This window comes from Battus philenor, unplaced genomic scaffold (genome assembly GCF_028537555.1).
Source record: "Battus philenor isolate CCGP_79_NKW_IND1 unplaced genomic scaffold, ilBatPhil1.0.hap1 SCAF_25, whole genome shotgun sequence".
In the NCBI taxonomy this organism is placed as follows: domain Eukaryota; kingdom Metazoa; phylum Arthropoda; class Insecta; order Lepidoptera; family Papilionidae; genus Battus; species Battus philenor.
The window spans coordinates 659,200-672,625 of record NW_027181688.1 but is presented as its reverse complement, the minus strand read 5'-3'; the positions used below and the strand labels follow the sequence as shown (position 1 = coordinate 672,625).

General features: G+C 37.7%; 1 protein-coding gene across 1 annotated transcript in view; it reads right to left on the bottom strand.

The window, feature by feature from the left end:
* Positions 1–13,426, bottom strand: part of Ehbp1 (Eps15 homology domain containing protein-binding protein 1) — a 47,471-nt gene that overhangs the window by 14,555 nt on the left and 19,490 nt on the right. The window contains exons 3-14 of the mRNA XM_068768372.1: positions 13,177–13,272; positions 12,731–12,842; positions 10,731–10,912; positions 8,367–8,484; positions 7,289–7,795; positions 6,427–6,560; positions 5,789–5,924; positions 5,540–5,606; positions 4,558–4,684; positions 2,680–2,878; positions 1,963–2,086; positions 1,138–1,358 (exon numbers count right to left, since the gene is read on the bottom strand). Of these exons, the coding sequence (XP_068624473.1) occupies positions 1,138–1,358; positions 1,963–2,086; positions 2,680–2,878; positions 4,558–4,684; positions 5,540–5,606; positions 5,789–5,924; positions 6,427–6,560; positions 7,289–7,795; positions 8,367–8,484; positions 10,731–10,912; positions 12,731–12,842; positions 13,177–13,272 (2,023 nt within the window). The remainder of the gene's footprint in view (positions 1–1,137; positions 1,359–1,962; positions 2,087–2,679; positions 2,879–4,557; positions 4,685–5,539; positions 5,607–5,788; positions 5,925–6,426; positions 6,561–7,288; positions 7,796–8,366; positions 8,485–10,730; positions 10,913–12,730; positions 12,843–13,176; positions 13,273–13,426) is intronic.

The window sequence follows — 13,426 nt, the reverse complement described above, 5'->3', positions numbered from 1 at the left end:
GACCAATCACAAGCAATGAATGGAATGCGCCGTCGCGGGGGTCGCGTCCGTTTTGTTTGCGCACGCGCAGGTGTTTCAAGCGATATTTGGAAATGGAAGCAAATGAAAACGATGCACATGTCAATTATTGATTGTCTTGTCATATTTTGGACTTAAATAGCAAATATGTTACCAAAAAATTTTAGTTTAATTTTTTTAATATTTAATCATTATTTCATTTAAGTATCAAAATAATATTTATATTTAATTTTTCAAACCAATATATACTATGTGGTGTTTTTGACATATGTTAAAATTGATTCTAATTGCACTTTCAGAATATTAAAATGACTTTACAGATTTTCTTTTCAGGACTTTGTAGAAAGTTCTTATTAAAACAAAACATAGCTTATTTCGCAGAAACAATAAGACAGTTTGATTGTTCACTTCGAAGTTGTACTGAGCGGTCAAAAGTGAGTTCAAATTTCACAAGAGCCATTTTTTATGCACAAAAGTCACACACTTTGCACAAAATAAATATTAGTTTGATAACGACGATATCTGTATGTGGATTTAAGTTGACATGAAGTACAGTACGCGCCAAATTAGTCCACTCTTAAATTATTAGGCGATGTACAGTCAGAGAGACAATGTTTAGTACATTTCTATATTTATTACCACATTGTGGGGTATATAAAAATTAGTTATATAATAAATTTTGTATAAAAAGAGGAATTATAAAACATAAGACAATTTAGGAGTACATAAAGAAATATATATAAAAAATATTCAGTAACATTGTTTTGTGTCTGACTGTACCAATATAAAACAAGGGGACGGTAAATTTGGCGCGAACTATACCTTTGATAATATATATAGTGAAACATGATATACGTTTTGAATGCCCAATGTTGGGAATATATAGTAATATATCTGTCGAATAAAGCCTCCTTTAGCCATATACTTGGGGTAGCATAAAATAATTTAGCACGATACCCACACTTTATATAAAACTTCACACAATATTTATAAAATGTCAGCTTTGAATATTAATTTAAAACACTCAAAAAACAATTTAAAACAAAACAAAAACAAAAATATACTCGGATTCAAAACAAACCAAAAAATCGACACAAATTAATTTAGTTGGTTACTTACCGGTGTGGGTTTGGGCAAGTCTGGTGGTGCTTGAGGCTGGGTTTGAACCTGAGGTTGGGGCTGTGTTTGAGGCTGTATCTGGGCCTGGGGCAGAGTCTGGGATACCAGCGGTGGGTTCACGTGATTGTGCGCTTGTGTCGCCGGACTTGGTTCCGGGGGGAGTGCTGCTGTCAAGGGGTCGGAGACAGCTGTTTCGATCACCGGTTTCGATTCTGGTTTCACTGAAAATTCCAAAATTTATTTTTTAACTGCGATCAAAAAGTAGGGCGATTATTCTTCCAAATCAATTTCATTTCTTTCAAAGTAATTCCAGTCCGATGAAACGCAATTTTTCCAACGCTTTTTTCAGCCTTCAAATCTTCGATTCGGTTTTCATCTCCTCAATTTCATCAAATTTGAGTTTGCTGAATAGCTAGAAGTTGTACGAAGCCAAATCAGGAGAATACGGTCGTTATTGAGTTTTTGGGCAAAATGGTTGCAAAGAACCAATGCAGATCATAGACCAATAGAGACATTTGCGTTTTTAGACACAAAACATACTTCAAAATAGTTTAAGCTGAACCAAATGTTATTCCAACTTTTAACAAACGGACACTGGGCAAATTATATATATATATATATATATATATATATATATATATATATATATATATATATATATATATATATATATATATATATATATATATATATATATTTATGTGTATATATATATACATATATATATGATACTTGCGATCCCAAGTAATCGCATAAAGAGATAATTTAAATTGTATCTCTAATGCCTAAGTTTTTATTTTAACTGTAATCTTATACCACACTTACAAGTTTCACTGCTAACAGTCTCCTGAACCTGAGGCGGAGGAGTGGGTTCTTCCTCATCATCAGAACCGAACGGGTCTGTGAGCTCCTTCCTGGTCATCAACTTTTCAGGACGGGCTGGCAAGGGCTGGAAAATGTTTTTATTTTTTAATATACAAGATGTAACGTTTGAAGATCTTAGAAATAAATAAAACAAACACTAAAATATAGAAATAAAAGGAATATAGTAGTATCAAAAATAGTGCAATAAATAGTATAATATAAGATGATAATTACAAAGAAAATACGTGTTAAATATTTGAACAATAAATGTAATGTTGCAAAATTAAATAGTAAGGAAACCTAGAATGTAGTGGTTGAGGATGGATGTATGGCTAATGGAATGAAATAGAAAGACTGGGAAAATTGTAGAATGAAAGAAACAGTACGACAGATAAGATGATATATGAAAGAGAAGAATGATAATAATAAAAAATATGAATAAATTACTAGAAATAAAAAGTCCCTGTCCCACACGAGTGGCAGCAAGCGGGGCCACATTGCTCGTGCAACCGATGGTCGTTGTGATCGAATGGTACTCGAGTGGCGACCACAAGCAGGTAGACCGGTAGACGTGGTAGACCTCACTAGGTGATCATAGGCTCCTTTCAAATATCGCCACGACATTCGTTCCAGATAAACAATCTTTTATTATCTCTTCTATCTCCCTCGTAAACTCACCTCGATGACTTTAAGCGGCTCCGTAAACCACTTGGTGTTCGACTCCTTGGGCTTCTGATCCCTGGCCGGAGACAGCATTTTACCCAGGATGCTCTTCGACTGCTGCATCAGCATCTCGCGCACGTCCTTGATGGCCGTCGGCGAGTTGGCTTTGTCTGGACTGACTCGCTCCTGAGACCTGGTGTCTGAGTCCTGGGACCTGGATAAAAAAACTAACATTCAGTTCTTTGGTTTCGTACATATGTATACAGGATGATTGATTATTGATAAAAAAATCCTTAAAGCTGTGAATGTATTGCACAATGTATCGCTCTTTATGAAGTGATCACTCTGATATATTAAACGGTTTTATTTATTTCGACCCATACGGAATTTATTTGTTTATTTATTTGGGACAAAATTAGAAATTGAAATTTAAGCACCTTCCCGTTGTCAGATTGATCTGAAATTTGGTACACACATTTAATTTAGATGACAATACAATATAATAAAAATAATAACATTATAAATCTAAGATGGCCGCCGATACAAAATGGCGGATTACGTATTTTTCCTTAACCCCCTCAATATTGGTATCAAATGAAAGGGCTACACTAGTAAAACACGATGATTATGTCAAAATTTAAAATTCAAGATGGACGCCGTTCCAATATGGCGGACTAGGTACATATTTTTCCACAACCACCACAATATGGTTATCAAAAAACCGTTTAACTTAAAAGTTTTTTAAATGTATTTATTTTACATTATTCTTTTTATATTACAACACTACAAGTCGATAACTTCTTGCAGTACAAAATCTGTAATTACAGATAATAAACAATAATTAATTTTATTATACAGTAATTCGAATATTAAAAACGCTTTTTCTTATTATGTTATAAATACGTTGTTTATTACTTCTAAAACCATTGATTATTGTAAAGGGTGTTCCTATACATTAATTAATACCAAAAAATCGAAATATTCACCACTTTAAATTTTAAAAAATACATATATTATTTGGCTGGTCAAAATAGAAGTTTCTAGAAATTAAGGCACAGTGGCGCGAATGGTCTTTGCAACTATTGGGCGCCCACAGCTGGGCAAAGCATCCTGCTTACATTTTCCTTAACAAAGTTGTCCATCTATCTTATGGTCGTTCCATCTCCATACCAGAACATTTGGACTCCAGCGACCATCTGTTCTTCGCGCTATCTGGTCTGCCCCCTGCCACTTGAAGTACATGTATATATTATATTTGACAGTACGTTATATTATTCCTTTTTAAATAGGTAGGCACCCCCCCACTAGATAGACCGACGACAAAGTCAAGGTCATCATATATATATATATATATATATATATATGTACTAGCTGATCCCGCAAACGTTGTTTTGCAAAAAAAATTAAAGTTTTTAATTAGCAAATAAAAAATAAGGGTTATTCGTAGAGGGGTGAAAATTTAGGGTTGTATGTATTTTGGTATGCTGTATCATAATAAAATAAAAACCAAAAAATTTGTTTAAAAAATAAAAAATAAAAATTTGGGGTGGACCACCCTTATCACTTAGGGGTATGGAAAATAGATAGTAGCCGATTCTCATACCTACTGAATACACATGTAAAATTTGGTAAAAATCGGTCAAGCCGTTTCAGAAGAGTTCAAGTTCGAACACCGTGACACGAGAATTTTATATATTAGAGATATATATATATACATATATATATATATATATATATATATATATATATATATATATATATATATATATATATATACATATATATATATATATATATATTCAGTTTGCGTTTTCTTGTCACTCTCCTCTTAAGTTCTTCAAAATCTCTATCACTCTTCTTCCATTCTATCTTAGGTGGAGTCCTATCTCTTACCCGGGTCGAGGTTTGTCTCTTATCCTGGAGCGACGCGCGCTGACTTCACGGCTGAAGAGTTCACGGGGAACTCCCGCGTCCGTGTCATGCCGCCCCACCAGGTACGAAGACTCTGTTTCGTCGTTACCTGGAGAAGATAGATGTTCACTGTAGATTAGCACAACTGGTATGTACGAGTTATATGGCATCGGTGACAATGGATGTTTGAATGCATCTTGGGAGAGCCATGTATGGCCCATACATGGATCTCCCAAGCCATGTATGGAACTTTAGTCCGTAGGGAGGTGTGGAAAGAAATATATGAGATTATAGTCTGTTGGAAAGTGTTTATGCGTCTTGTGAATGGAATGTATGGGACCAGTCAATAGGGAGGTATGGAAGGGCATGTATGGTATAGTCCGTAGGACGGTGTGGAAGGGAATATATGAGATTATAGTCTGTTGGAAGGTGTTTATGCGTCTTGTGAATGGAATTTATGGAACTAGTCAGTGGGGAGGTATGGAAGGGCATGTATGGTATAGTTCGTAGGACGGTGTGGAAGGAAATATATGAGATTATAGTCTGTTGGAAGGTGTTTATGCGTCTTGTGAATGGAATGTATGGGACTAGTCAGTAGGGAGGTATGGAAGGGCATGTATGGTATAGTCCGTAGGACGGTGTGGAAGGGAATATATGAGATTATAATCTGTTGGAAGGTGTTTATGCGTCTTGTGAATGGAATGTATGGGACTTGTCAATAAGGAGGTAAGGAAGGGCATGTATGGTATAGTCCGTATGACGCTGTGGAGGGGCGGCTTGTATGAAAGGTAAAAAGTACCAGGTTTGAAACTAGTAATTTTTAGTTTGTGAACAATTCAATAATGAAAAGAAATATAATGTATGATTGAATACATCGTTGACATTTTTTTAAATTTGAAATCACTATATATCACCCGTGATAGCAACGCTGGTAAGATTCTATAGGTGATGAATTTCTACATACCCAACTGTTCCACTTGCAGCTCACTGCCGGTGAAGTGTGCACGCAGTTGGAACAAGTATGTCATGATCTGAAAATCACATATTGCATATATAGGATATTTATGTCCAACGGTGGACTTTTTATGGCTGGAATAATGTCGTTCATACATATTAATTACTAGCCATTTTAACAGTTTCTTAAATTTATTTTTGTTCAAATAACTGCCATATAAAAAAAATATGTAGGCGTGGCTTGTAAAGTGGGCGGTACCGCAAGCTTGTCGGGGGCGGGGCGTGCACAAACGTCGGCAGCTGTCAGCACTTGCGAGATGCCCAGCTTACTGCTGGCGTCGAGAGCCACTCGCAAATTGTTCTCCGCCTCCTCCGGCTGCAACCCTGAGAAGTCTCTGAAATATAAAATCACACAATCGTCATGTGAAAGCCTTCATATACTGTTTCTGTGCAGTGGATCAGCTCTAAATATCTTATACAGAAACTAGGAAAGAATTCCTCGCTTGTTGCAAGAAAATAGTTAGAACTTTATACAAAAAAATAAAAATCCGAGATACAATAAGAAATGTGATAAAATGTGAAAAAATAAAACTCAAATGTGATTTATAATGTATTATAGAAAATAAGTAAAAATGTAAAATGTAATAAGAAAAGAGGAAAGAATGATAGATGAACAGAGCAAAAGGGTAAGAAAGTGAAAGTAAAATATGAAAGAAGAGAAAGAAAATAAAAAATCATGTGAAAAATTAAATTGCAAATAAAGTCCCTGTCCCCATAAATAGGGGTACGAGAGGCCCCCAATAGCGGGGGTCATAAAAAAAAATCTTATACATCTAAACTGCCTTCTGAACACCAGGAGGGTCTTTCATTTTGTACCATATGGTGTATAATACTCACATTAGATCTGGACGGAAACGATGTATGATGGCGCAAAAGGCCAGCCCCGACCGGAAGCTGGTGGTGAGGTTGGTGATGCGGCACGCGCGGTACTCCCTCGTCACCGACTGGCACCACTCCAGCAGGTCTTGAACCTGGCAACACGTTAACTTTATACTCACTACTTATAAGTCAGCGTCTGTGTGTATATTTGTATGTTTATATATATCTGTACTTGTCTATTTATGTATGGGTGTATCTAAATTTTTCTCTATTATTTTGCGTGTTTTGGTGTGTGTATTTAATGGAATCAGGCGTTACCTCGCGAAAGTCCATCCTAAGTAAAAAAAGGACCAATATTTAGCCACTTCCGCACATGCAGTGGTAGTCGTGCAACAAAGTGCACCGCCCTCCAGCCCGCTGATAAATGCGTATGCGGCAAACAATGCGAATCACACAACCGCCACCGCCAAATCACTCAACACGTGTTTCACCCCTCCACGGGGCATCTTCAGGAGTTATGTTACACCGATTAGTGCCAAACACAGAGTTTTGGTGCGTGTGTTTTAAAATAAAACTTGATGTCTATACAGACAAACACACATAAAATAACAACATCTGTTTTCGTTTAGATTAGTCCGTGTGTATTTATATCTGTGTGTGTCTGTTTGTCTGAAAGCGTATTTATGTCAAATGTCAGTGTGCTTTGACATTTAACTAATTCTTTTTATATCTACATCGTAAATGTCAAAGCGCAGTGACGTTTGGCGCCATTTTTAAAAATTAAAGGCGCGTTCACATTATGACATTACTTTTGCGCCGCCTGTTGTAAGTGCGAATGTACATGTGTGTGTCAACGTGGGCTTTCTTGAAGATCACTCACCGGCGTCTTGTCCTTGTCCAAGCCCTTCACAGGGAACAGTTTCTCCATATCCACCACCGGAGTCTTCTCACTGTCATCTCCCTTCTCATTCTCGTTCGTATCCAGGCTGATGTTATTCAAATTTGTCTTCAATTCCAATGGCTTAAGGTTCTTTTTCGCTATCGTCTTCGGCTTGAATTGCATCATCTTGAAATTGTCCACCGGTGGCTCTTCGATTTTGTTGGGAGTAGATGAGAATTTCGGGGTTTCTGGTTTTATAGGTCCTTTAGTTTTATTGCTGAGATAATCTGTTTGTTTTTTTGTGTCTTTCGGTGTCATGTCCACGTCTGTGTTTTTCGGCGTCGGGGTGGTGGGTGTAGTTGGTGTGTTCGTGTCTGGTGTCATGGGTGCGGTAGGGGTGGTGGAGTTGTCAAAGTTCAGGCTCTGGACGCTATTCGGGGTCGCTGCTATGTCGCTGTTCGTGAGGCTTTGGGTCATCTCTTCTACTTGTTGGCGTAGGTCCAGCATCTGAGGAATACAGGTGATTCGCTTTAGCCATAAATTGCTTTTTTAATTATAAACTACGTAAAATATATCGTTTTTAAAATTTCGGATTACTATATATACCAATTAACAATTTTTTATTATTTATCCTAAGCAATAGGCCTGTTGCATTCCAACACAAAAAACATATTATTGCACAATATTTGAAAGTGATCTCTTTATACATATGATTAAAAATAGGTATAAAAACACTAAAGATTTTTTTTTCTGACAAATATGTTATATAGTTATTCCTTTAAAGCTATAACTAATCACCCCCTATATGCTATTTCTGATTATTTTTCTCTTCTTAATCATGAACATCTAGAAGAATATTCGAGAGTTGTCGATGTTATATTTTCTCTTCTTATTCATAAACTTCTAGAAGAATATTCAAGATGTTATGTTCTTTGATAAATTAACTTTGAAATGGCACACTATTGGTAACTGTTGATTTTAAATTTAACATTAAAATTAGTTTCTATGGAATAGAATTCTTTTACTTCTGCATTCTTCTCTTGGAGTACGAAAGTTTAAGTTTAAATTGGAAAGTCACCTGTCTCGTTGAATTGTCTGACAGGGTATAGTCATCTTCGTCTAGGTCCTCGAGCACCGCGATGTCCGAGTTGTTGTTCACCGAGAGAAGTGAAGCTAGCGACTGCATATCTTCATCACTGGTGAACAATGGTACAGTTGATAAATTACGTTCTGTTCACGCGTGTGAAATTTTTCTTCAGGATGGACTAGGCAGACATAAACATAGGGCTACAAGTCACTGTATGTTAGCAACGTAAGACCCAGGTCATCGCCATGTTTGAAGGAAGTCTATGTCTTGTAATGAATTACAGCGACTACTATTAATTCTAATATCTAATGCAGTGATTCCCAAAGTGGTCTATATCGACCCCTAGAGGTTTATGACAACCTGCAAGGGGTCTACGTCAGCGAAAAAAAATTTGGGGGTCCATGAAATAAAAATGGGGGTCCACGATAGTGGATCTCCACACATACACTGATAATAGCTATTTACTTACATCATACTATCTTATAATATCAAAACGTTTACATTATTTATAAAAGTACCTATAAAGTAAAAAATTATTAATATGTTACGTATATTTTACATCACAGATACAAAATTTTATTTTGATTAGTTTCAATTTAAATTCAATTAATAAATGTATAAATTAACATGTGCTTTTACTTTAAGTTTTTAACACTAAACTTCACTACAGTTAGAAATTTACAGGAAATCAATATCAGGTAAGTAGGGGGTCTACCCAACACGGAAAAACAGGGGAAGGGATCTATGACACAAAAATGTTTGGGGAACTCTGATCTAATGGATTCAGGCGTTACCTTGCGGAAGTCCATCCTAAGTAAGACAAGACCTAACACATAGCCACTTCCGCTATGTAGCAGCAGTCGTGCAATAAAGTACACCGCCCGCCAGCCCGCTAATAAATGCGCAAATGCTTGATTGCACGAATGCGCAGATGCTGATACTTGCGCATTTATACACATAACGGAAGTAGCTATATATTAGTCCTTTTCTTACCATTAATTCTAAATAATATCACTTCCTACAAGGGATAGTTCTCCCCAAAAGATATCTATGGTGGTATATACTATAACACACACTCTTGGCAGGCGTATTGGCGATCGCAATGTGGTATTATGGTAAGCAGAGGACGCTGCTGCCCATTCTCTGGAAACTTCTTCACGAATAATGACAATCCTATATAATTAATGCACAAATTGTATCCTAGGATTCAAACACTCGACCTAGGATCGCATAGCTCAGTCTTCTACCGCTCGAGAGTTTAGGGTGGGGGCCCTAAACTCCCACTAGCTTCGGCGACTCTGAGGCGGACGATGGTTCGACGTGGTCTCGAACCATCGTGATAGCACCACGAGGGTTTCGGAGGTAGCGTATCCACGCATACCCCGGGACGGGCTATCGAAAAATAGCACGGCGCGAGGGAAGACCGCGTGGCGATCCCTGACCGGGAGATACCGCGGTCCGCCGTTTAGCGCAGAGGGCGACCACCGGGGGGTGGGGGGGGCTGTTTAGTGGCTAGGAATCCCACATACCCCTGACCTCCCCCCAGAGACAGGGCATCTTAAATACCGGAAGATTTCCCCCACCGAAACAAAAAAAAAGTCTTCTACCGCTATCATAATATCTTTCATTCCATTTCATTCTTTATATTCCTTTCATACCTTGTCTCACTTACAACAGAATAGCTTAACGTTGTTTGCCTCTATTTCTTCGTCTAGGACAGCGTTTGCCCACACCCCACAAGTGGACAATTTGTTTATGAACTCGATATAAGTTTAACCTTTTGGCTTTAATACAAAATTTATATGTATTATATAAGGGGTCGTAAGAATTTTATAAATGGTTTAAAAAAGGTTGAGAAACACTGGACTAGTGAAAGTGAAGGCATGAAATGTTCTGAATTAGAGTGTCATATATATCTGTATTATAAGTGGTAGGTGTTGTGTATAAAGAGGAGATTATAAAACAATACCCTTCCTGATAGGCGGAAAAGAAACCATGAAAGAATTCCTCAGTTATTAGAAAAAAATAAAAGTTAGGCATCAACAAACAAAAATAAAAAAGATATGTTAAAATAAATAATATTAAACTGTGATAAAGATAAAGATAAAAATGTGATACAACAAAACTAGAAATTAAGAAAATGTAAAATGAAAATAGGATGAAAGAATGGTAAAACAGAGCAAAGGGGAAAGAAAGCAGAATTGTGGTATAAAAGAACAGAATGAAAATAAAATAATTAATTGAATAAATTAAATGCTAATAAAGTCTCTATCCCACCATAAATAGGGGTACGAGAGGCCCCCAATAGGGGGGGTCATAAAAAAAAGAGGAGATTATCACATAAGAAGCACTCACGTAGCGTGTCCTTCACGTAACAGCACGCTGTGAAGAGTCAGCTGTATGGAAGCAGCTCGTAGCCGGCGTGCAGCTGGTTCCAGCTGTACGCGCAGGGTCCGCTGGGCCGCCGCCAGAGAAGCGTGTTTTCGTAAATCCAACGCTGCGGCTGCAACACGCCTTCGTTTCCCCGTCGGTGACACCTGTTGAAAATAATTTGAAAGTTACGTACCGAGTTTAAATAACTTGCTACTAGATGGCGTTGAAACATATGTAAGACGCCGATAGATGGCGCTGTTAGTAGATATTTTAATGTTCACCCGTTATTGGGGGCCTGTCGATTTGTCCATCTCGTTTAAGTGCAGGTAACTTACAATTTTTAATTAATCATTTCATATCATTCGTTTTATTTCTTCACTCCTCTTTCAATCTTAAGATCATTCATTCGGTCTTCTATACTTCACATGATCTTACGTAGTCGTCCGTTTTTAGTTTCCTCCTTTTCATCACCTTTCATTCTTCACATCCTTCGGTAATTGGTTTCTGATCTTTTTTTATCACAGTGTATTTAGTTCTTAGACCATTTCATTATCACAGTTGGTATCACATTTAATTTTATTTATTCTAATGTTTTATTTACAATTTTACTTTCTTTCTATCTTTTACTGTTCTACCGATACCTTTGTTTTTTTTAATTGCCACTTTTACAACCCCCTGCAATATCTGAGGTAGTTCTGTCTAGCTGCAATTTGGCACGTCTTCTTCTTCTTCCTTCCCTTTTCCCATTATTTGGGATCGGGTCTCCTTATCAATTTGCGCCAGGCCACTCTATCCTGGGTTGTCTCTGCATCAAGTTGAAGGGTTTCCAGTTCCTTTCCGATATCAGACCACCACGTAGCTTTTGGACGCCCTCTCCCTCTTGGCAATTCTGGGAGGCTTAAGGCAGTTTTTACCACGTGGTCATCTAGTTTCCGTTGAATGTGGCCATACCATCGCAATCTATTTTCCTGTAATTCGCTGGGGATCGGAGCTACCTTAAACGAACCTCTGATATATTCGTTCTGTATTCTGTCCATTCTAGTGACGCCACCTGACCATCTAAGCATCTTCATCTTCATCATCTTCATCTATCTCTTAGCACGTATTCGATAATAAAGCAGTCAAAATTGGAAACGAGGTAGTATCATATATCACAGCAGACACCAAACCCCAATCATTCTAGATTGAAACTTTGCTGGTGTTTCTTTCTCAATTTCTACCAGAGCTTTTCTTTCTGAAGTGGCAATAGCTTGAAGCCAAGTCATAGTTTGTACATTATAGACGCCTTTGAGTTGAAATTTCAAGTGAGAACAAAAGCCAGGGTCACATAATCACTTCATGTAGCCACCGCTTAAGCGATTTAAGACCAGGGCAGCCTCCCTATATATACAGTAAAACGTAGGAACCTGAGTCAAAGCTCCTTCGGAAGCCCTGGAACGATAGATATAAAATAATTTTGGGTTAATGCCACATGGACTCTGCCTGTTGAAACTCCAAAAATCACTGCAGCAGTAGAGTCCAGATTGACACATTCCATGCCATGTGAGGCATAATCGACCCTCGCTGCACTTTCCGTTCAAGCCATTCGCAGTTCTCATTGAAAAACAAATGATTCTTAAACAAATGAATTGCAGGCTCGAATATAGATAACTTCACATCACGCACGCGTGAATAATGCATATTAAAATTTATAACTTTTTCCCGCTAATTATAGCTTTGCAGTATTAAAAGTGTAAAGCATACGTCTTAGATAACTTTTTTTAATTTTTAAAGCGTGGGTCGTATACGTTCCACGCGGCCTGAATGGAAAATCTTCAAAAGTTGCCGCGACACGGAATGTGTTAAAAATCATCTGATACAGGATCACTCCAGTGATAAAATCCTGAAGGAATACCAGCTTAGGTCTTCAAATGCCACTTGGGCAGTGTAGTCCTGTTAACAAAAGAAACATCAAGAAATAAAAAAAGAGAACATCGTCTTACATCTTCCAACACGAAGGTCCAATCCTTGTCCTCCAGCTCATTGGTCCGAGGGTCCCTGAACAGCGTGACCGTCACCGTCTGATTTTCCGGCACCGTAAAAATCACTGATCCTCTGAAAAACACACAAACAGGGTGAGCCACTAAATTGAGAGTATTTAAAAATCATTCAAAGATAAAATATATAAATATACATATATAAGCATCGAAACATGTACATACTTTTAAAATAAATCTAATTATCTATATGTAGACAAAGACAAATGCAAAAGAGAGAGAGAGATAGATGCTAAATGAACAACACGTCGCGACATCTCACGGCTTAACACACAACTACAAAAGCCTTTTATGCCGTACAAGTTGCAGACGTCAGGGGGGTAGCTTTATGAAAGCGTCGTATAGAATTGACGCATGCATACGTGACTCCGAATAGCACTCGAAGCACTCACTTGAGAGGGTCCTTTAGGGAAGGCTCCCACTCGAGAGGCTCGGTGACCACGCGCCGCGACCTCCGAGTCCACACGATGCTCAGTTTGTTCGGCTTCCTATAACACAAGCATATATTGTTACACTTGCGAATAAATCACATAACTGATACAAGTAAAACGCAGGTAAAACTCGCGTCAATCGGAGTCGAAATTCATTTTTTTACTTATGATAAACCCCTATTGCAGTAAGAGTCCGTCACCTAAAGTTTTT